The 24,412-nt window shown below is 39.2% G+C and overlaps 1 protein-coding gene across 7 annotated transcripts in view; it reads right to left on the reverse strand.

Annotated features, from left to right (window-relative positions):
- si:ch211-234p6.5 (pleckstrin homology domain-containing family A member 7) overlaps positions 1 to 24,412 on the reverse strand; it is a 29,000-nt gene extending 4,588 nt beyond the window's left edge. For 2 of the 7 annotated variants that reach the window (XM_041814829.1, XM_041814835.1), the window contains exons 1-21: positions 20,710 to 20,941; positions 15,012 to 15,081; positions 14,833 to 14,931; positions 14,679 to 14,751; positions 14,485 to 14,585; positions 12,252 to 12,370; positions 11,965 to 12,177; positions 11,527 to 11,839; positions 8,939 to 8,998; positions 8,602 to 8,754; positions 7,971 to 8,030; positions 7,792 to 7,872; positions 6,037 to 6,189; positions 5,797 to 5,895; positions 5,478 to 5,586; positions 4,821 to 4,894; positions 2,218 to 2,322; positions 2,045 to 2,135; positions 1,735 to 1,784; positions 1,116 to 1,244; positions 651 to 1,037 (exon numbers count right to left, since the gene is read on the reverse strand). In XM_041814829.1, the coding sequence (XP_041670763.1) occupies positions 651 to 1,037; positions 1,116 to 1,244; positions 1,735 to 1,784; positions 2,045 to 2,135; positions 2,218 to 2,322; positions 4,821 to 4,894; positions 5,478 to 5,586; positions 5,797 to 5,895; positions 6,037 to 6,189; positions 7,792 to 7,872; positions 7,971 to 8,030; positions 8,602 to 8,754; positions 8,939 to 8,998; positions 11,527 to 11,839; positions 11,965 to 12,177; positions 12,252 to 12,370; positions 14,485 to 14,585; positions 14,679 to 14,751; positions 14,833 to 14,931; positions 15,012 to 15,081; positions 20,710 to 20,750 (2,580 nt within the window). In that variant the 5' untranslated portion in view covers positions 20,751 to 20,941. Of the gene's footprint in view, positions 1 to 650; positions 1,038 to 1,115; positions 1,245 to 1,734; positions 1,785 to 2,044; positions 2,136 to 2,217; positions 2,323 to 4,820; positions 4,895 to 5,477; positions 5,587 to 5,796; positions 5,896 to 6,036; positions 6,190 to 7,791; positions 7,873 to 7,970; positions 8,031 to 8,601; positions 8,755 to 8,938; positions 8,999 to 11,526; positions 11,840 to 11,964; positions 12,178 to 12,251; positions 12,371 to 14,484; positions 14,586 to 14,678; positions 14,752 to 14,832; positions 14,932 to 15,011; positions 15,082 to 17,001; positions 17,221 to 20,709; positions 20,942 to 24,344 lie in introns of those variants that run through there. The other 5 variants (XM_041814830.1, XM_041814834.1, XM_041814831.1 and 2 more) reach the window with 5 other exon arrangements.

A 24,412-nucleotide genomic window follows, 5' to 3' on the forward strand; every position in this document is an offset into this window, starting at 1 on the left:
CAAGCAGTCATTTTCATGTTCATATTACATTCTTACAGTTTAAAAAAGCAAGAGATTTCTACCTAAATCCCTGCAAATGCAATAATTACTACGTTTCCAGGAAATGTGTCATAATGTTTACAGTAGGCAACTGTTGGTACATTTGTGAGAAATGTATTGCATTTGTAGGATTATTGGGTTATAAACTGCAGATTTGCATTACGTTTGTGGTTTATTACATTTATGGTTAGTTAATATGTCTGCAAGTGTAACACCTCCTTTTTTTCAGAATTGGTAATTTACAGTCAGAACTGATGACATTTTAGTTTTATCTCAATGCTTTTTGTGTAGCACTAAAATCCCAAAATTTGATAAGTTCTGTCTTTATCTGATTTTTTATGCATATTTAAGGAGAGATGTTTGAGGCTTGACTAGCGTTGCACCTCTCAGGTTTAAACAACTTAGTTGTTAGTAACTTGCCAAGTGTTACCAGTTTTAAACAAACAGCCTGTGTCTATGTGATGCCCAAAAAAATCAGGAAGTAAACCATAAACTGGAAAGTCTAAACGTTAAGAATCTCATGCAAGGGAAGAAACACTATGTCAGTATCCTGAGGTTTGATTTAACCAAGACAATCTTTCATTATCCTAATAATCATCATTCTTTCTTACCCTTGGGTCCAGGCTAGAGTTTCCATTTCCTAAACCTGCTTGATCTCGGTTTTGACTCCTTGCCAACCCAGTAGACTCTCCTCTGCTCACTTCTGTCTGCACGTCTTTTTTGGAGCTCCTTAGTACTCCCTGATTTTGCTGTCTACTTGTCCTCTTAACCGGCTGGTGCATCTCTGCTGAGAAGCGGTTTTGATCGGGGCTGTCCAGCAACAAATGCCGGGGCGGCTTGTTCAACATTTTTTTGGTCTCCTGCCTCTCAGGTGGTATCTGCTCGGGAAGGGGGTTGTCCAGCTCAGGCGGAGGGTCCTCAACGGAAACCCGTCTAGCCACAAGGGAGGTGGGCAGGACAGCTGTGACAACTCGTGTCACCCTGAGAGGAAAAGGGGCCTAGGGAAAAACAGGACTTGATTAGTAAATTTATAATGTAGTAACTGACTCAGTTATTAGGTTTGGTGTTTGGCAGACCTCGTCTCTTGTCCCTGAACTCTCTGTTTGAGCACTTTGAGAAGGTATGGGGGGTTTCTTCCTGTTAGACAATCTCTCTTTATTCTTTTTCATCCGCTCAATCTGCTCCTCTTCACTCATCTTTGACTTCTGGACAAGATATAGAGACCATGAGTCATTTTTAACCCCCATTCACTTGAGAATTATGCATGCAATCCACAATCTGCAAATCAAAATCACAGCTTAATACATATAAATAAATGATTAATAGGGCAGTGGGATTGTTTGGTCTTGCAGAGCTGTGTGTATGCCATATGTACAGTTGGTTCCCTGTGTACGTTGGTATATATTGTATGTATGTGAATGAGCGTGTGAGAAAAGGGGGTTGGGTGGTAAAAGTGAGCCTGAGCTGCTGTGTCAACACATGAGCCTCTGCTGCCTCCCCTTGTCAACAACAAGGACTGCAACATGCCCTAATTGCAGGCAAGATGAGAGAATCAAAGAATTGGAATTTGGCTGTGATTGCAGAGAGGAAAAATCAGCTTTGACTGCTTCTATATTTAGAGCATCTTGGCTCTCGTTGCATACATCCAGATAGAGTTAACCAGCAAACAGGAAATTGCAGTGTGAAGAATCAAACCTTGGTTGATTGGCTTCCTGTATCTGGTGGGATCCACTTGGAACCAGATTCTAAATATGAAATGCAAAAGAGGAAAGAGGAGAAGAGGGATGGAGGGAGTGGGAGAGGATGGGTGGGAGGAGAGGGTGAGAGGACGGAAGAGAAATAGGAAATATGAAGGTGGAAGATAAACAGAGACTGAGAAACTGCTTTACTGTTTTGCATATAACACCCATTAAAGCGGTTTTAGATGAGTCACACAATATGAACAGGCTATTGTATTAACATCACTCCTTCTGTGGACTCTATTATTTCCAGCATCTGTGCCAACCGAATGAGTCTTTCTGTGCTTTCACATTAAGGAGGTCAGGCTGGCTGCTTCCTCTTCTCTGTGCAGGATCAACAGCGTGGCTGTACATTCCCTGAAATAAGAGCAGACAAAACAGTTTTAGAAAAATCTAACTTGATCTTTTTTTTGTGCTTGATAAGGTTAAGATTCCACACCTCATATGGTGACTCTGTCCAGACATGTCCCTGATCCCTCCTGTGAGGGATTTCCTGCAGCTCCTGGGGTAAAGGTGGGCGGATTGGTGGCTCTTGCTCCGTTTCCTTTGGAGTACATTGTTCCAGGTTACGTAATAAAAAATGGGAAGTCATTATAGATCAGCTTATTACATAATTAACACTCTAAATGATATGAAATGTTCAGTCATGATCTAGAGAGACCTATTGTGAGTCAAAGAAATTATATGTCACACCAGCGCATAATCCCATATGCACTGTTTGAAAATTTTATTACCTGTATTTTTATTAGATGGAAATAAAACTGTAATAACAGCCAACCCTGTGCTTAATCTTTTATTTCTTTTTACTTGGCTTTTCATTTCTTGAGTTGCAGTTTTAGGCTGTACCCACTCTTCAACACCATGACAAAGATGTAGCCTACTGGTGAAATGTAGCTAGTAACAGGTTAAGCTGCTGGATTAAGTTTTCTGTGGGCATTGGGAAATGAGCAAACACATTTGATTGAACATTTTGAAGTCTACAAGCAATGAAAATTAATTTCACAGTGCCGCTAATGATGATCACAACACACAGTCTGTTGATATTATCATTAGCATATCAGCATTAGCAACATTAACACTAGCAATAGTGGTGCAGTAGGAAGCACAAGCCAGTTCATGATGAAGTCCAGGAATAATCTAAGAGCACAATGTCATTCATAAGGTCAGAGTGTACCACCGCTGATGAAATTCATTAGTTGTTTTTTAAATCAGTTGTCTGGCTACATGTGGTTTATCCAAGTTTTATGGTATTTGCAGCATTAGTGGGATCTAGGTGTCCTTCACATGCATCTGCAGATGCCACTCTACAACACAACAGTTCAAATGAACGGTTAATCAGTGGTATAATCTGAGATTAAATTACGTATAGATCCATTTTAGAAGCAGTTAGATGATCAGTGGCTTGCTTTAGCTTTGTTGGCTTTAGCTAAAGCTAACATAGCTTTGCTAGCTATGTAATTAATTTTACTACACAAGCAAATGTGGCTTACTTAGCTTTAGCAAACATAGCAAAAGCTAATGTAGCAACATTAATAACATAGCTGTGTAGCTTACGTAGCTGCTTTGTGGGCTTATTTTTAACCACAATATCTACATAACTGTGTAGCTAACTGAGCTTCGTAAGCTGTGTTAGAATATTTTCATGGAGGACTTTTTTGTCCTGTTAGCAGACTGCTTACTGAGCTTCATTAAATGTTTTGTAATCAGGTTTTGAAGGTTGGGTTTTTAGCATTACATTTTTGGTATACTAATCCTTACTTTAACCTTTACTCTAACCCTAAACAGAAGTTGAATATCATTTTAAATTAAAAAGTTATAGTGACTATTTCCGTTCTGACAGAAATGGCATCTCACATGAACGGTCTGCGAGAGTAGCTGTCGGAGATGTACAGTCCACAGCCGGACCCTTCTCAAAGAAGAGGCTGATTGTTGTTACAGTGTGACACTACTGTTTCATGTTTGCAGTCTATCATCATCAATTCACTGGTATCAGATTGAGTAGCAGGAGTGGAAAGACGATAGCAAAGGTTTGGTAAATGGCGAACTTTGCCATTTAGCTACAAACTAGCTAATATTCAGTTAAAAAGTTGTAAGTCTCTAAGATTCAGCATGAAATGCTTAAATTCCTGTCAGCTTGCTAATGGAAATGTTTGCTACATTATCGTTTGACATGCTAATGTTAGCTGTTTTGACTAATCAGTACCTAAATTTTAAGTATTTAGTACTTGGATAAGCTTAAGGCTTAAGGTTCCTTGAACAGTAGACCTATTTCTTATAGTTTGAGTTGCAGAGAGCACGAGGGACAACATGGGAATTTGGGCACTTAACACAGTTTGATAGTGTCAGCTATACAATACAGAAAGTGTCTGTTCCTAGCCAGCATTATTATAGTTAGCAAGCTAACTCAAATGTTAGCTACATCAATAATGAACAGAAAGAAGTTGAGCGCTAATGTTAGCTGTATTATCTTTGGAATCCTCAACCAAATAGATTTTTCCATCTTAAGTAAGGCTAAATTTCCCTCTGGATTTTCAAAATATTTTTTGTCTTTTAAACTGAAATGAGTAAACATCGGGGACAGCTTACATTTATCTAGTTCTATCCAAAACCAATACAGTTTGATAGTGTTATAAAATGTATCTAAGTTAGCTAAATTTAGGTTACTGATTGTAGGTACCTGATGATTTATCATATACTTAATGTTAAAATACGGCTCACTGGCTCTCTGGATTTTCAGTATTCGTTGTCTTTTAATTTGCCTGATAAATGTGACGGGATCATAATTTTTAAAATTGCAACCTGGAATACAAAAATATGATTTTATCTTTATAAGCACATTTGAGCTTTCCTGCTTTGAGTTTGAAACAAAAAATGGCCATCATGCCAGTAAGATAAATGAGTAGTAACTACATTATATATTGTAGAATTGAAAACATTACAACATTGATTTGAAAAATCAAATAAGTATTTCCTACGGCCATGATGGCAGATTTTGTCACAAACAGAGAGCAAACACCAGAGGACGATGGACAGGAGTCGTACCATTGGCAGTCCGCTGTGCAGATGCTCAGTGGGAGAGCCGGGGGATCCAGGATGTGGAGACGTCGGCTGGAACGCTGAGGGTGAGACAGAAATGTCACAGTGACAATTCATCTATTGTCATGTCTCCTGTGCATAGCAAAGATAAATACACGTCTTGACTAAAACCAAAGGAGGTCACTGTTTGAATTTTACCAACTCAGAAAAAAAGATTAATGACATTAAATATAAACTCCCCAGTCTTAAAAATAATTGTAGCTGCAGGTTAAGGGGGTTACATTTTTTTGCACTAAAACGTTGTGTTCAATCACTTCCTGAACTTACAAGACTTTTTGTTTCATAATATCATTAAACTCAGATGCTCTTCTAGATTAAAGCCTTATGCAACTCAACAGAACAAGTCTGCATACAACTAAAAACTGTTTTAATACATGTAAAACTGCCTAGAGTCGTTTGAATTATTCAATTTAACTTCATCTGTTTACCCACTTATGACTACACCCCCTACTGGTGCACATACTGAATCACTCCACCACAGCCACACCCATGAAGCAGTCCTTATTTATTATGGCACTTTACATTCATATGAATACAAACACAGTATAAACCTTTATATGAGCCATTCACTTAACACTTCACTAAGTACAGGTTTGAGCTTACAGTGGTGCCTCTGTAGCCCCAGAAGGAAACGGAAGTTATCTCTGTTGATCTTCAGTCCGGCTAAGATGTCCTCCATCATCCACAGCTCCCTCTGGGCCTGAGACTGCTCCTTATTGAGAGATTAAAGGGATTTTTCATGAGAGTTTGATAAATAATGCAAAACCTTGTATGTAGACAAATAAACTTCTAAAGTAGTGCTAGCTATAACTTACACCCCTCGGCCCAAATAAATGCAAAACAATACAAAAATTGCAATGGTCATGGTCAAAGTTAAACTCTAATAACCCTGATGTGTCATTTTTTCAAAGCTAATGAATACCTGTGGAATTCCAAAGTTACAGATGTGCTGAAGGTGCGAGCGAATAACCGACAGTTCACTTTCCATTCTCTCATACTGACTCCACACTCGCTCCATTTCCTGCATAAAAAACCCAAATAACTTATAAACATTAAATAAATCCTCAATGAATATTACAACAAGTAAAACAACAGTAGGGTTCAGTACATGTTTGCATATTTTCCTGAATTATTGCACAGTGCTCTCTGGCTGATTACACACCAATGAAACGTCACACATCCTGGCTCGGATTGTGACCAGCTCCTCCTGGAGCAAAGCCTTCTGGGTCAGTGCTTCTTCATGAGCTCTGAGACCCTGACTCTTCCACTCTTCCAGCTGTAGTCTGGAGACCTCTAATGCACAATGGACACTGTCCTGCAAAAGGGAAAAAAATGATGTTATTCTGAAAACAACACAATTTTATTTTTTGCTACTTCTATTTGCCCCAGCAGACAGACTAAAGTGGAAAAAAGACATTTAGTAGGCTTTTTGAGTACAACTAAAACCACTGATGCATTTTTTTTTACTCCGCACAAGTGATAGTAGAAGCTGTTGGCAGTATGTATTTTGGTTGTCCATCTGTCTTGTCTTTTGTGAAAACTTTGGGTGATTTCCTTCAGACTTTGCAAAAACGTTCACTCTTACTCAAGGATGAAATAATTAGATTTTGGAATTTACAGGGCCACGTGCTCATCCCTTTCTTGTGAGCTTGTTATCTCAAGAACCCTGAAAGATTTTCTTCAAACTTTGCACAAATGTCAAAGTCATTCGACCTTGTGTTCATCCCTTTCTTGTGAATGTGATATCTCAAGAACTGGGTTAGGATTTTCTTCAAAATGTCTACTCTGACTCAAACATGATTTGATTAGATTTTGGAGGTCATGGTCACTGGGCCTATTTTTTAACTCCTTGCTTGTCAAGATAATATCTCAAGAAAGCTTTAAGGGATTTTCTTCAAACTTTGCACAAATGTCCACTTTGACTTAATAACTGACTTACAGGACTTCGGAACTTATGGATCAAAGGTCAAGCTCATAGGCCCTCATGGTCATCCCCTGCTTTTAAATGTGAAATCTGAAGAACACTCAGATGGTTTTCTTCAAACTTTGCACAAATGTCCACTCTGATCTAATGATAAACTGGACTTGATACAGATAAAAATCAAGGTCATGGGGCCACATGTTTACTCTCTGCTTGTGATTGCAATATCACAAGACCTATCTTAGAAATATTCTCCACTCTTTGCTTAAATACCTACCTTGATTCAAGAATGATCTGATGACATTTTGGAGTATGTAGTTCATTGTCATTGGGCCTCATTTTCACTCATTACTTTCATTGGGCCTCATGGTAATCCCTTGCTTGTGACCAAAATATCTAAAGAACGCTTTGAGGGATTTTCTCATATCTTTGCACAAATGTCCACTCTGACTCAATGATGAACTAATATGACCTTGGAAATTAAAGTTCAAAGGACATATTAATGGGCCTTATGTTTACCCCTTGGTAACAAATGCAATATCTATAGAATTGTTTTAGGGATTTTCTTCACATTTTGCAAACATGCCCACTGTGACTCAAGGATGAACTGCTGAAGCCATGGAGATCATGGCTCAAGGTCACTGAGCCTCATGTTCACTCCTTAATGTTCAACATGATATCTGAACAACACTTGGATGGATTTTTAAAAACTTTATTCAAATATCCACTCTGACTCATGGGTTAACTCATAAGACCTCGGAGGTCAAAGGTCAAGGACATATAGCCTCATATTCATCTTCTGCTTAAAATATTCCTATTAATCCCACTACCACAACTCCTAGCTAGCTTTGTAAGTTTCAAATTGAAATACAAGCTATTGTTAATAAAACTGTTTGTTTGTTATTATGTGCAGTTCATTTAGTATAGAATGAATCAAGAGGTCAGGCCTTGTCTAACAGGCCTTTACATTGATCCTCTTATAGGTTAATTACCAACCTTATCCATCTGTAGCTGGGCCAGCTCAATAGACAGAGACTGCAGGAGCTTGTCACACCCACACAACCTTGTCAGCACTGCCTGAAGGGGGAAATCAAACTGATGTTTACTAAGAGAGAAACATCTGACAGGATGGAAATAGCTGCATCAGACTATGAGAGCCATGTATGAATACTCACATCTGCATCACTTTCAAGAGGCCTGATTGGTGGGATATCTCTTGGATCAGGTTTTGGGGCCTAAAATGCATCAAGGTTATAATTTTTACAAAATAATACTTTCAAAAACAGAGATTTTTTACCTTTGTATGTTAAAATGAAATCTTGTGTGATTATATTTGTACTGATTTAGGATATTTGGTCTGAAGGCTTCAATGTTAATGATTGAATGCTGGGACAAAGACAGAGCCCACAGTCATGAATCAAATCAGCCAATTCTTGAACGTACGGTACATTAATAATTTGACACACAGAAGCATACTTTCACACTTTCAAAAGGCATAAACATGGCACAACTCATTACATTTAGGCACAACAGAACAAAAACACTAATTGCCAGCATACATTATTTATTAGTCACAACAGAGACGACAAGAATTAGTGACAATAAAAACAATGACACAGACATGATTCAACTCAGTGTTAACCTGCTCTGAACAATTTAGCACATTGTTCAAAGCCTGCACGGTTAAACAAAACTTCACAACACTGAACACATTTCCAAGGTGACGCACAAATAAGACCACACTGTTTTCAACCTTATACCGTACAAGACAGTGAAAAACACAGAGCGCATGGAGGCTGGCTGTACCATAGCTGGCGGTAGCACACAGACAGATAAATTGCTGCGGAGATGGTGGTGATGGTGGTGGTGGTGGTGGTGTGGGGGGTGAGGAGCATGTGCTGCCCTTGATGAGGGGGGCAGAGGGGGCAGTAAGTCTGCATGTGCCCCTGTGGAGAAGCTCTGAGGGGAGAGACAGCATGTATATGGAAAAAAACACAGAGAGCATGGCATTATAAGAAACATGCTGTGCTAAGCTACAGGATAAGCAAAATCCTTTTAAGTAATGCCTTCAGCAATCTGTTTAAGTAAGTGTTACTGAATAACAACAGATGTATTAACCCTTCTCATTACTGTTCATAATCACCTTTCCTAAAGGTCTTCTCCCACTCGGGATGTGATGAACTGAACCATATGTGGCTGTAGGCTGTAAAAAATTAAACAGTTATGAGTTACACCTTCATAAACACAGAAATCATGAAAATTTAACAACAAAATACAATAACTGGAGGTTTTATGTTCTCGTCAGCGTGGCTAAAGCTCATAGAATATAAAAAAAAATTGGACAATCCAGCATTTGGGGGTTCCCCCTACAGCTCTGCCTCCTCCATGTTAATAGATGGGACACTCGCCAAAGTACAAAATCAAAATGCACAACAACAAAGTTTTTCTCAAGCACCATTTCTAAAATTACAGCTGATTTTTATCATGGTGATTTATGTCAAAGTGGTAATTTACCTGAGAGTTTAGTTTTTGTTCATTACTGAATGCTACATAAGGGGTAGTATAAAAATAGTTTGTGGAAAGTAGGGATGTACAATACTGGATTCTTGTCAATATCCCATATGCCAATATTTCCAAACTCAATTTAGCCAATATTGATAATACACACTTTTTATACTGTAAAAACACCAAGTGTCTCCTGTGTAAACAGAGGCTGAGTCAGGCAGAGCAGAGAGAGGAGCAGGGAAGTAGACAGTCGGGTAGCTGTTTTACGTTTGGGGCTTCATTCAAAATATTTAGGCCTTGGGGCACAAGTGGCCTACTGGTTTAAGGCAAGCCCCATGCCCCAGCCTGGGGCACTTTCCAGCATTTCTCTCCCAAGCTCTCTCAACCCTGTTTCCTATTCTGTCTGCCATCTTCCTCTGTCAATAAATGTGTGAAAAGCCAAAAAATAAATCTTAGAAAAAAAAAATGTTTAGGGCTCATGCTGAGCCTCCTAAAACCACCTAAACCTGATAGTACACCTCTATATTTAACTTATATTTAAGACCAATATATGGTTTAAAGGGGACATATTATGCAAAAATCACTTTTTCAGGCTTTCTAACACAAATATGTGTCCCTGGCCTGTCCACAATCCCTCAAGTACCGGAAAAATCCATTCCCTCTCCCCCTCTCTTTCTCCACCGTTCAGAAAATGTATACTAAAACAAGCCGTTTTCAGATTTTACATCTAGTGACCTCACAAGGGGCCTAAACACCCGCCCCCAGGTTTGGTTGGCCCTCCCCCCACTGTGAGGGAAGTTCCGCCCTCCTCCACTGATCCTCTCAGCTACCAGCTGAGATGCTGGATAGCTCAGAGGGTTACCCTGCTGACTACAGTCTGGGAGCTTGATGGTTCAAATTCTAGTCTAACCTTTGGGAAAAAAGTATCTGTAATATCACGAGTGCTGCATCCATTTCCTGAGAGGGGTGTGGTCAGTAGCAGAGTCATCTAATTACCATTTAAAGCCACAGACACAGAAACAGCTTGTTCTGAGAAGGGCTGAAACAGAGGGGTTTTTAGACATGCAAAATAAAAAACAAAACTCCAATACTGGAGTGTTTTTTTTTCAGCAATAAACTTCATGGGCATTTTTTGGGGACCTCTGAGAACAATATAAACTTGTCTTAAAAGGGTAAAATATGTCCCCTTTAAACTACCAATATGCACAGCTGATATATCAGTAAAATATGGCAGAAATGTTCATAATTGCTGAGACAGATATTTAACTTTATAAGCTATTATCATGCTAATAATATTGTGCTCCCTTGGAGAAAGTACTGGACGAGCCACTTGGATACTCAAAGGGGATTTGACCCACATCCTTCATGCTGTGTTTCAGCTTTTACCCTCAGGACGAAGATTCAGGGTCCCTTAGACCAGGCTGAACCAATACAAGTATTCATTTGTGCCTATGTCCATTAAATTTCTGAACGACAGGTAATGTAAGATGGACCAAGGGGTTGTGCAATAGGTCAGTATGTTACTGCTGCCAGATGGTTTTAAAGTACAGTACTGTGCAGAACGTGGGGCACAATCAGACAGGAAAGAGGATCCACTTAACCCAGCAGTGCTCTAGATGAGAAAATAATTTATTGAGAAAATGACAAAGTCCACACCTTAAGGGCAGAGCAAGGGATGGATTTGGTGAATAAGCATGGCCTAGGTAACTGTCTGGGCCGGTAGTGGGGTTGGCACAAGCCCCCAGTCGTGCTGTGGATGTCCCAAGAGCTCGAAAACTGCTGGTGGGCACTGAGCATATCACCAGGGAAGGAAAAGGCCTAGACAACAGAGATGCTGTCGAGCTCGACCTTGGCTGCTGAACGCCATACATGTGTCGACATGTATCTGGCCACCTCCTCCCCCCTCTACAACCCAGGGTTGTGGCACGGATGTAGATGTAGAATTGCTTTGAATGTGCAGACTCTGGTTGTTGATGAATTACATTTGTTGTTGTTGGTATTTTTTAACATGACATAGCTAGATCACATATATTACCTTTCACATGTCCACATCTAAACTAAGGGACATTTAAAGAGGTGGAGTGAGGATTTGTAAAACATAAATCATAGTTATTGTATCATTTATTTTCTGACATGTTATAACTTGTATAAACAAGAAACATAATTTTTTCATGGTCTAGTATGTTTCATCTTCAAGATAAACCAGGTTCCAAACATAGTCCTGACCTTGCTCAGGTTCTGCCACCTCTCTGTGACCGGGGTGGTAGGAGTGGATTTGAACTCCAGGTTTGGCGAGGCAGGTGCATAGAAAAGAGTCTGCGGCACCATGTTGGGGTCATCATGAGGTCGAATGTCAACCCTTCCCACTGGTGTGTGAGGGCGTGACCCCAGCTGACCCCTTGAGGTCATAGAACTTGTTCCCATCATTTCTTCCCTGGTAGGTGGTGTGTTCTGACCGGGAAGACATTCCTCTTCTTGGTTTGGACCGCATGCTCTCTTTCTGCTAAACTCAGGTGGGCTGGGTGTTCTGTTTGAAGGACTAAAAAAATAAAAAAAAACATCAAAGTTTGACAAAGCTGGGACCTTTCTCTGATGATTTTCTCTTTTAAGTAAAGCGCAGGGATTTAAATATGTGCCTTTCACACACAGACGTGACTTGATAACCTGCTGTTTCTCTGTCGCACGCTCCTCCTCCCCCTCGGCTCTGAGTGAGACGTCCCCATCCTCCCTCCGCTGAGCTGGCTTGGTTCGCTCAGAGCCCGGCTGACATGCCTGTGTCTCTGGGAGGGACCCTCTCCATCAGAGGGGGGTTTAGGGAAATCCATAGACTCACTGCTGCCACCTATCTGAGTGAAATCCTGGTAACTTGAGCAACGCCTGAAAAGAATCACAGATTCAGTCAGATGCTCTGTGTTTATTCTGCCTTGAGTGCACATTAAATAGTGCTGTACCTGTTCAGGGAGCTGTCTTGTTCCATTGTAGCAGACTGACTGAGGGCTCGGACCCAACCCAGCATATCCTCCTGGGTGTCTGCGCTGAAGAAATACGAGCGCATTCCCTGGTGTACCACCTAGTTTAACATTAAAAAACACAGCAAATATAATAATATAATATATCATGGTTCATGTTTGAGATGCGTGACATATTTTGAGAAGGACCCAGTTATAGAAAGAGAAAAATACCAATAAGGTAATTCATGTATACTACGTTGAACTGTAAAATTGAACTTTTTTATTTTTGTAAGTTTGGCAGCTATATGAATTACATAAAGGTGTTCATAAAGCTGCTTTGTAAATCAAATCAAAATTAATCCAGTGTGGAAGTGCCAAAAAATAATGTTCCTCGAGTTTCCATGTAAGGTCAGCCCCAAAAACAAGCATACCTAACAAGGTCCAATATTAAAATGCTATTTTTTTCCAGCAACATATACACATTTACTGCCTAGTCAAACTGTTTTGAATATACTTCAGGTAAAAGTTACGCACGTTTTGGCATAATAAGGGACATAACTTTTTTACTGAAAAAATGAACATGTGGTAGCTGTTTGTTACAGGGCTAGTCTTTGCTTGACCTTATCAGGTTGTTCTAACAGCAGACAAAGTGAAAAAAAAAAAAAAACTTGACTACATTGATTCCATTGCAGTATACTTTATATGGAGTAATGTTTTCCCATGTAGCTCAATTCCTATTTTCCTCCATCTTGAATTGATATAGACAAGGAGCAAGGAAAAAAGGAAATAACAAGACACCAGGACTGTTAGACAGGAATATTTCCTTGTTTTTCCCCCTATTCTTACCCAGCAGAGCTTGTTGGGTTGTTTTACACAATGGAGATAGTTAAAACTAACCGTGTTAAAATGTTATGCTATGCTTGTGTCTACACGGAGGAAAAAATAGTAGGCTCACCGCACTGATGCAGTGTGGAAAGCCAGTGCGCAATGCTGTGTGATGTCTAATGTTTGCATGCTGTTAGGACTAAGTGTAACTGTTGGCTCTTTCTGATTTGTTCTACAAATCTGAAACATCTAACTAGATGAAAAGCTCGATTCAGATTTCTCTGTAACGACACTCATTCTGCCTGTCTCAAGTCCAACTACTTGCCTCCTTCTCAGTCACCCATAAGTTACTTGGAGTCAACATCCAAAATGATGACCACCATTTTTAAAGGGGTCTAGCTGCAGACTGTAGCTTGCAGATTGTTATTGTGAGACACTACATCTGTCAAAACAGAAATACACGCTAAAACTTCCAAATAAAATCAGATTAAACTGCCAGTTAGGTTAGGGTGATCTTGATGGTAAGGGTTAGGATACCAAAAGGTAAAAGTTAAAAAACATGCCCTTCAAAACCTAATTACAAAACATTTGTTAAAGCAAACAGGAAAAAAAGGATGCCCTCCTCACTTAGCAGACATAGACGCATTATCTACATAGCTCTGTTAGCTGCTGAGCTACATGGATAATAGAGCTAATGGAGCTTAAGCAAAAGCTCACAAAGCTTATAGATGTCTGGATTAACAAAGCTACGTAGCTAATGTTAGCTACATAGGCTATGTAAGCTTGTGCAAGGTTTGAGACTTTCATTTTGAACTGACACTATTGTTTCTGTGAGTCGTCTGTGTGGTGGCCGTATTGGCAACCAGAGGACAATTTTGCTTTTTTATCAGTTGCTACTCCTCGGTGAACCATGGTATGAATCTGAACCCAGGTGATGTCCTATTCGGACCCATATGCACTTGTTATTTAATTTTCAAGAACACTTCTATTTTTTTTTTTTTTACAGTAGCTTTATGTGGCTCAGCCAATTAAATGCTTTACTAAGATGAGTCCCTGTGAGTGAAATTGTGAGTGCGACAATAGCCAGGGAAGTCACAGTCCGCACACAATTAGCTGAGTCAGCAGTTGCCCCAAAAATCACTCTCAGAGGCTTTATTGTTATGTGACATTGTATGAACCCAAACACTGATGGATTTCTACGTACAGCGTGTAAGAGACCCATATCAGCCCGATTTTATCTTCCAGTAGTTCTTCAGAAGTATTTCAGTCGATATTTTGTGAACCACTGCTAATAAATAACACTTACAGTCAAAACCATGCTACCTATCTTCACATAAAGGCAATTTTAAAAAGCTTCAACTTCCATTTGTTTAATTTTTGCATTGACTGTGTAACCAAATATCCTTACCTTGAAGGTGAACTTCCTGTTCTTGCATTCTCGTGGTGTGCAGAACAGGATTTTGTAGCTGGGCAGTGGGATGCTGCCTAGCACAGATTCTTCTCTACTGTCTGTTTGGAAACAGAAAAGAAGTAAACAAAAGGAGAGAGACATTGTTGTATGGATCAGAGAACATGAAAAAGTGCTGGCAACAATCCGTGTACCTTTATAGTAAAACAGACAGTAGTTGGAGAGGACAAACCACCTTCTCTTCCATAGCTTCAAACCTGAGCTGTCCTGTAAGAGGAAAATTAATCCAAGTCTATTACATGTGATGAGGAAGTGATAAGCAGCTGACTAGGCCATGTTAGACATTACCTTTTTGTAGAGCCATCCTCTGATGACCACAGGACAGTTGGGGTCTCTCTTTGCTGCCTGGCATCTTTTCCCAAATGTCTGAACCTTTCCATCACTTTCCTGTGATCCAAAGAGGGAATCACATATTGACAGTGCCACAATATGATGCTAAAACGTGTGACCAGACAACTTCAACAAACCTTTGGAACAGGGAAGAAGGAGACTGTGGCTAAGCTGGATGCTTGGCTTACTCTGTCCTGGTCATCCATTCTGCAGTAAACCAGAGATATTCATAAACACACTACAGTTCAAAACAGGCAGAAAGGTTCTTCTAGAGGAGAAGTTTTACAAAAGTCAAGCATATACTTTTAAGTGCTTTCATATCTAGAAATCCATTGCACCTTTTGCAGAAATGTTTTACAAGGCCTGCATAATACAAAAAATGATGTTCAACAATATTGTTCAATACTGCAACAATAAAATCAAGAGTAAGAGAAAGTCAACTTTTAGGACATCACCACGCTCATCGATGTCTCTTCTCCCTCCCCAACCAATCAAAAATCATGATACCAGCTTTGCCAACAATAATGCCAGGGAAGAAACTAACATGAGGGTACAATTTCCATCTCTAAAGCCAGGACACAACTTCTTTTGGTTGTTTTATACTTTCTTTGCAAAATCTTAAAACTTAAAACAAAGGAATCAAAACTGACTAAATGGTTTCTACAGAGTAAAAGAGAAGTCAACTTTAGTGATCCAACAGCGAGCAAGTGTACAAAATTTAAAAGTACATTCTAGCTGTAATTTTTTAATATCTGCTGCTTTTCAATCAATACCTGTGAATGCAATATATTCAATACACACTGAATCCAGAAAGCATTGTTACACATTGTTCTGTGAATAGTTGATAGCTGGGCTGAGTTATGCTTCATCAATATGTTGTAAAACTCAGGCCTTTATCCAATATGAAGCCAGAATACTGACAAAACAAGTGCACAAATAAGATAAATGAACAAGGACTGAGAAGAGCCATGAATGCAAATCAAACAGCCACAAAAAATATATTTTGGAGTGCTTTTTCAGCAGCCAAGTGCACCATTTCTCTGCTTGAGCATTTGATCAGCTACATCGATACAGTCCTCTTCTGTTGTGATTGGATGTTATGAGCAAATATTAAAACAGATCTAGCGTATAGTGTTTGTTCAGGCAAGCCACGGAGTCAAGTGCAGCCATATAACTGAGATCAGCTGATCTCACTCAAGCCCTCATTAGCTGCTGGCCAGCTGATTAGCTATAAGCACGCTATTAGTTAATTGCACTCATGCTGCCATATTTAACCTTCTCTATGTTCTTCTCTATTCGCTATGCTTCACTACTTCCTCTGCAAGCTGCTTTCTGGAACCCTCCTCCACCCCAGCTCCTCCTCTATGCATCATCTAACTTATCTGCTCTTGGTTTTTGCTGCTTCTCATCCTGCCTCAGGCTTTTCTTGTAGGCACAGGAAAAGCAGGAGCGTGGGGTGTTCCTTCTTGATGCTTTCCACATAGGCATGTGGATGTGTGATCCAAGAACAGCAACAACAGCAAATATAAATAACAGCTATGACGGCAAATGAAGAGAATTGCTAAGAGAATTTATAACTCGCAAATCGTGTGTTTTACAGGAACAGGTAGTTGACAGGACTCATGTATTACACATTTAATTTGCTTCAAATCTCATGTGTGGGATCAAGGTCTACCCTCAAGACATATGAACTTTCCTACATTTTCTAAATGCCACCTACTGGAAGGGACCAGTAACAACTCTTAAAAGAAATACCCTATCTTCTCTTGCTTTTACATAATTAATATCACTCCTGGCCTATGTTAAAACTGATAACAGATCTGTGAGTCTAGAATATTTACACAAATGCATATTGTTTCTATGTTGGTTAAATTACACTGTCCCAAATAAATCCATATAATTACATCAGAATAAACTTCAAGCAAGTTATTTTATTAATACAGTTGTTAGTTTGAAATGATTTCTGCTTTCAAGGCCATAATTACTGGGTGGTATACACCCCAAAAATATTACTGTAAATACTACAGCTCCATAAAGGCCTGTTTCTTATGTTGAAGCCCTGCTCACATGTTTGAATGAACTGTTACAGCTGGCCACACATAGTGAGGCTAACACAAGAGGCCTTACCAACTCAATCTGCTTGAGTCTCCCCTCTGAAGAAGCATTCAGTCACTCCCATGAGCAGCACCCTGCAGCCTCCACTGACACATTTGCCACATTCCCATATAACTGAGATTATTTCCTATAGTCAACTGTTCATCCTCCTTGACACTCGACGTTGTGCTCTCTCCCACTTCCAGCGAAACTCTCCCACACGTCTATTCTGAGCCATAACAGGCCGGTGTGCGTCCCCACCATGGAACTGACAGGTGACAGCTGCGTCGCCGTGGAAGCAGGGAGGGGCCCGGGACTGTGTGAAAACCAATCTGGCAGCAGGGACGGGGCCGGTTATTATGAGACAGGGAGAGATTTGGAATGTGTCCCAAAGTGCAGAGCGGCAGGGTGAACGCCAAACTAAAAGAGCGCCAAGGAGAGGAAGTTAAGTGGCACGTTGAAGACAAATGTGTGGGAAGGAGTGGTGTCACAGGTTTGTGTTTTTCACAGTCATGTCAAGTCATGCCGTCCCTCCAGACACGTGGCCACCAGGTCTAGAGGCAAGAGGTCACATTGTAGCACGCCACAGACTCCTGCAGCAACTATACTGCCCACTGCTCATATTTTGTGTTATAAATTTTACAGTATACTTTGATCTGTAATTTCATCTGCTCAGATGCAAGAAGTTTTACACAACATCCTGATGACTTCTCAAGCACAAGGACTCTTCTTATTTTACACCAAAACTGGCGCTGATTTGATGAATGCCCTCAAAGGAGATAAAAAATCAGAATCGTACACTTCCTGTTGCTTTGACGATATGCATCCAAGAGGTTTTTCGTAGGTCCTGATATGATACAAATGTCCTTCAAATTTCATATGCACAACATACTGTGGGGGTTAATTTTAAGCCATGCCCACCAACAAAATTCACACGATTCATCTCAGGTTTTCACAGGGCATTTTTTCTCTACCAGGTTTCATGTCATTAAAAGTACATTAAGAATATGACAAAACTACTTCCTGTTTCATGGAGGCCCTAAGTTGTCTTGCATCCAAACATTTTATTGTACTCGATAAAAGTTTTTGTTTCTCTTGAGATCTCAACTTTTTTTGTTGTCTCACATAGGTGTGTGTTGCTAAAACAGTGTTGCTATTGAAAGCGAAAAATAAGTTGACATCTGGATGAAAAACAAAACAATTGTACTTTGTTATTAATGGAAAATGAAATACAACCAAAGGACTGTGTGCATAGTTGGCTTTCCTTTTGCACTAGCAGCACCCAGAGCCACAGTTTCCAAAGCCACCAAAAGCACCCAAAGCCACAGTTTCAGCATGCTTCTCACCAATTCTCATCATCGCTATGGTTACAAAGGCTGACCACCTCCTCCCTTGAAAGTAGAGGTGAGGGGAAAATTGATAAAGCATAGTATCGCGATATCTCACACGGTAATATATCGTATAGTGTCTTCCACCAAGTATCGTTTTTTTTCAAATGAATTACTAATATGAACTGAAGTCTTTGATACTGGATAAATAGCATCAGTTGCTTTTCTGCCCACTTGATGATGCTGCAGTGTCCTTTGTTGAGTCAGCAGAGGTGATGGTCATACAGCAGGAGAAAGTTAGTACAATCAATATGGCAGCACCAGGGAAAGGACATTAGGAATGCAAGCAGGTCACGAACAACATGGACATGACACGTTGCAAGGAGTGCTGCATGAAAATAAAATACTGAAGTAATACAACAAAAATGAAGGCAAGGCTAATGCTAAATCAGCTGAACAGTTGAAAAAATTGTATAGATAGCAATATATGGTATCGCAATACTCTGTGTATCGCAATAATATCGAACTGTGGGGCCACTAGTAATTCCCACCCCATACTCGAAAGTAGTATCTGTAAGGTGTCATCTCATTCATATTAATAGCATATCATATCGTGTTATATCATATCAAAATGATATCCTATCATGTCATGTCATGATGTATCCTATGAATATCATATCATGTTGGATCACATCATATCAAATCATGTTATATCTTATCATACTGTGCTGTATTGTATTATATTGTATCACGTCATGTCAAATCATGTCATTTTATGTCATGTCATATAATTACGCCGTATCATTTCATGTCACACTGTACCATACTTGTGTCATGTTTTATCTTGTCATGTCGTGTGGAATTGTGTCATCTTGTATAAAATCATATAGTATTATACCATGTTATCATATCATATTATATCTCTTATTAAATAATAGAAACCCTCGAGTTAAAATCTGCAGAACTAAAACTTAATCTTAGCTATTTAAAAAGCACACTTATTGTTGACCTCTCACAAAGCAGCACAACAGACAAACTGGAAGATAAGAATTCATGAGAAACATCTCGCACTGAGCCTCAACAAGCACTCGTGGGTGAACGAGAGGTTGAATGTGGTTTAGCTGCTACAATCTCAGTCAGCATCACACACAATCCTCAACAAGCGAGACACAAAGTCAACAAGAAAACACAATCACGTCTTTGTCAGCGATGAAAGCAGGGACTAATAACCTCATAGCCGCTGGGGGGTTCGTGGGTGTTGTGAAATATTTGGAAAATCTCCTCCTTAATCAGCCGGGGTCACTCGCTTGGGGAGGAGAAGACTTAAAATGCTAAAGAGGGTATGGAAGGGAGGACAAACGGTGGGTTTGTATACCACACAGAGTGCGCTTTGTGGTGCCATGGGGGGCTATGGAGCATCATGTGAAGTCAGACACTGAGCATGTTGAATACATTGGCATGGAAAATATCCTCCCTCGCTGTAAAACAAAACATTTGCATGTCTCCTGCATTGATGTGTGTTTGAAAGTGGACAAAATCCTTACAATATGTTTGACCTTGATGCGCAGAGTCATGACGTAAAGGACTCATGCACTTTAAATGGGACTGTTCTGGAAGGACCGCCTGATGAGGATACCTTTGTTATCATTTCATTTTGGTTAGGAGTGTAGAGTTTGGCTAAAAGAAGAGATGACATTTGCATTCAATACAGTAGTAGGAGAAAACAAGGTGGAAGTTTTTTAATCACACTAGTATTTCACCATCAATAGAAAGTCCTTTTTTTGCTTTAAAATTGTATTAACCTTTATTAGAGGTACAATTTATTGCACATAAATAACTTATAACTTTATTTATGTATGGAAAAACAGGAAAAGTAGAATTCTATGTATAAGAACTACAAATTTTTCCTCTTAAAACTTTAACTGACTAGCTAAACTTTCAGTGATTTTTTTGTCTACTCATGTTGATTTTGAAATGCTGCATTAGTTTGTCAAGTTTTGATACACAACAGGCTCCATAGCTGAAATTTATCAAAAAATATTTTTTTGTCTATTAAAATTAATCAAAAACTTAGAAATGTATGTAAAAACATGCATAATAAAGTTAAATATAACTAAAATATAGCCAAAAACAAGTGTTTTATGCCTGTTCAAAAACTTGAGAGTTATTTGTTTTGCTTGTTTATTCTTATTTTCTGTTTAGGTAAATGGATGAAACACTGCTGCTTTTTTAACTTTAGCTAGTAATAAATGATCCTAGCTAATAATGATAATTTTTTAAATACATTAAAAACAAAAACAAAACAAACAAACAAAAAAAAAAAACAAAACAAAAACACAAAAGACAGAACAAAACAAGCCAAACACATCACAGACAGAATAGGATATAAATAATAAGTGCCATATTGCTGTACCTGACTAATTGTGCCCGCCTGCTGGCTCCTTCACCCTCCATCACTTGGCTCTCTTCCTCACAGCATCTCCTCCTGCTCGGCTGCCCTCTTCCTGACCGACACAAGCTCCTGTTGCCCAAAGAGTCACACCGCTCTTCCTTTACAGTCCTCTTCTCTCCTCGTACGTGTGAACCACTTTGCTCTGACTGTTTGTCCGGTGATGAGTCTACCTACGCTTGCTCTTCACGCTCACTCTGCTCTTCTGTCCTCTGACAGTGCCCTCTCTGTGAGCCCCTTCTTTTCTTCCTCCCCCCCCAACCCTTCTTCTTCTTCTTCTACTTCTGAGTGTCCCTCCCTCTCACCCGGCCTGTGACAGCCTCTCTGTCTTTTGCTGAGTGTGGGTTTGTGGCTCAGGAATGTACAGAAAAAAAAAACAGCTGGTTTCTCATTCTTTGTAGCTCCCCTTTGCATTATTTGCATTTTATTCCCAAGCTAGAAGGGTGACTGAAGATTTAGATACCATTCCTGAATCTGCTATTTAAAAGGTCAAAGTATGACGGGTTTCTTAAGCCTCTGATTTTAAAGGTTAAAATGCATCTTTGCAATTTAACAAAAAAAAATTAAAGCTCCTGTGAGGAACTTTCAGTTTATGTGAATTCAGGCCTGCCACCTGTTTAAGATGTGGAAACTTTAATTTCTTCAGGAGTGCATTACTGCAGCCTCCAGATGTCTTGTCTCATGCCTCTTCTCTCATGCCCTCTTGTCCAGTGTCCTGAAGACACAAGAATCAGTTAAGTTGTTGATTTAAAGTCCCAGCAATACATTTTTTTTTAGCGAATTGTGTTTCGTGATTATCCTGTCACTTGCTGCAGAGCACGGCTGTTCACGTCACACACACACAGTTAATAAACTTTACTTTCACTTAGCCTATTACTTTGGTGGTAATAATGATGTCTTTTATTGAAATTATAAGTGGAGAAAAGTTCATTAGCAATCATTATAGGTGGGTCTTCAAGGCTTGGGCCCACCCACTTGTCTGTTTGGCCCAACCTTAAAATTTGGGTGGCAATAGACTTTCCTTGCTTATACGTTTGTATTACATAATGTTTTGAGTGCTATTTAAAAGCTAAAATACAGTTTTCCTTTTAGAACCTGCAAAGTCATAATTAAGCCGCCATCAGATATGAAGTCATAAGCAATCATATCAGGCCAGATTATGCTGCCATGCTTGGAAAACCAGCGGAGGTGCACTCATGCGTCCACATCTCATGTTGAGCTACAGATGATCCATGAGGGGCAGAGACAGAGCTACAGGTGAGGAAGAGAGACTGTTTTTTATGTTGGTTGTCCACTAAAATGCAGCACTGTTAAATACGGTACTGCTGAACTTAGCCAACCTACACACTGTTTTATTCATTGTTTTAACTCATTGCTAACTTGTGTATATTTTTATTGACTTGTTTAACTTCGACTTATAAGGTGGGCTTGAGTGTTTTGAAAGGCTCCTATAAATAAAATGCATTATTATCATAATCAAAAATACAAGACAAAACACACCAGTGAAGTGGACATACCGTACACAAACACTAGAATTAATATGATAACCTCATCAGCATCCTAACACAGTGACACTGCCTAACAATGTGCCAACAATGTTCCCTTAAAGTTATTTTTTGCTTTGATTCACTATAAAATTTCTTTTAATGAGTGAAAATATAATGTGACGGGAGACTTGCTGCCAGATTCTCAGCTCAGATTCAAAATAAACAGAAGGATGATCAGAAGATCATTTCTCTCTTTAAAGAAGACTTATGAGAGTGAGGGAAGGGAAGACTGAAGGAGGTGGTGAAGATATTTTAAATATGAGATATTGTGTGTTAAAATTATTAGAAAACAAGTTAACCAAAACATTTATTAAAAGGGAAGAAGATGACTAAACCTTAATTTATGTTTTCAAATAATAAGCCTATTTCAATATGCTGTTTTTTCTGAAAGCATTTAATATTTTTCATGTAAACCTTTTACTTAAAAAAAAATAGAAGAATATTCCATATTTTTATCCTCCATATTCTTTAATATAATTTAGTAAATTATATAAACAGAATAGATTTATTTTGTTAAAAAAAAGTTACAATGACACTGGGAGTTTATATTTATCAATATAATTGTCTCCATTGATAAAAAGTGTGCAGTTGTATAGAAAATGGGGGATGCCTTGGATAAATCATGATGCATCATGATATCAAATCAAATTGTGGAAACAGTCAAGATGCACAGCTCTAATCTTTTTTGTAAAAAAACAGATGGAGTGTTTGTTTTGGTTTTGGGGTGTGATTTGATTAAAAAAAAAAACCTCATAGCAAACTCATAACAGAGAGCTGTGAGTGAGCAGTGAGTTGTGTGTCCATCAGTGAATGAGGACCAATGTGATATTAAGCATTAACCTTTGAAGGCTAGGACTTTCCTTTATAAAGACGTATAAAGAGCTGTTCGATTAAATCTGTTGCTTTTCTTTGATAAAGTTTTGGGGGATTTTCTTCAAGCTTTGTACATCTGCTATGGCTCAAGGACGAACTGAGTAGATTTTGGGGATCAAATGTCAAGGTGTTTTGGCTTCGTTTAATCATCCCTTTCCTATTAGAATTGAATGACACCACCACAAATAACACCCAAGTCCTTTTCTTTACCCATCACTGTACTTTCACTGGCCAGAGAACCAGAGAGCCTAATGCTGAATGTAACCCGCTGTCAGTTAATGCAGGACATGGTACTCATTCCTCTAACCATGGCTGATGCCAGAGCACTTGCTGTCAGAGCACTATATAAACAGCAGTTTTTACAGCTGCTATAAAAATAGTTATTATTATGAAAAGAAGGTTTAAGAGTTGAAAAAGCAAAAAACAGCCCAGATTGGATGAAAAGTTTTAAAAATTACCTTATGCACTAAAAAAGGTCATTGATGAGCCTGAAAATAATTGTGAAATGCAAACTAAAATCTATCTAAAAGATATAAATCTACGTATACCTTTTGAATATCTGATAGAGTGTTTCATAATTAGGCATCTTAGACTTTCATGGTGGTCTCTTTTTTTCTGCTTCATCGAGTGAGCGTCTTCAAACTCTCCTTCAAATGCTCTCAAGATAGAAACCTCTAAAAGTCCACCTCCATGCTCTACATGACAAAAGACGGTGCTTCACAAACCCAGCTGTAAGAAAGCTTTAAGGTGAGAAAAGTGAGAGCATGTCTGGTCATGAATATTATTAAAAAACACTAGACTAAAAGAAAAAGTACTCAAAGGAAAAGTGAGAGCTGAAACTCTGCAGCGGGCACCACGGGTGCCTCAGGAGAGCTGGTATTAATGCTGTGCAAGAGGAAGATATCAAAGGCATTTTAAGAGCTATGATAAGAACAAGGGGATAGGGGAAAAGTCAAGTCTAAAATTACTCTCACAGGAAGGCAGCCTAAAGGCCTGGCTGCTTGGTGGCACCATTTTTAAACTCATGAATAAAGCAGAGATAAATACCCAAAGCTATGTCTAGAAATGCTGTTGTTTAAAATCCTTAAGCCTCAACACAAATACTGTAATACAGAACACTCTCTCTGCTGCTCATCACTCACATAGTAATCATGCCATCATCTTATAATTAGTACTCACATGTCCAGGCCATTTGGGTATAAGCAGAGAGGTCGTAACCTCAGATGCCCAGGATGTCCAGTTCTCAC

This window comes from Cheilinus undulatus, linkage group 20 (assembly GCF_018320785.1).
Source record: "Cheilinus undulatus linkage group 20, ASM1832078v1, whole genome shotgun sequence".
Taxonomy (NCBI): Eukaryota; Metazoa; Chordata; class Actinopteri; order Labriformes; family Labridae; genus Cheilinus; species Cheilinus undulatus.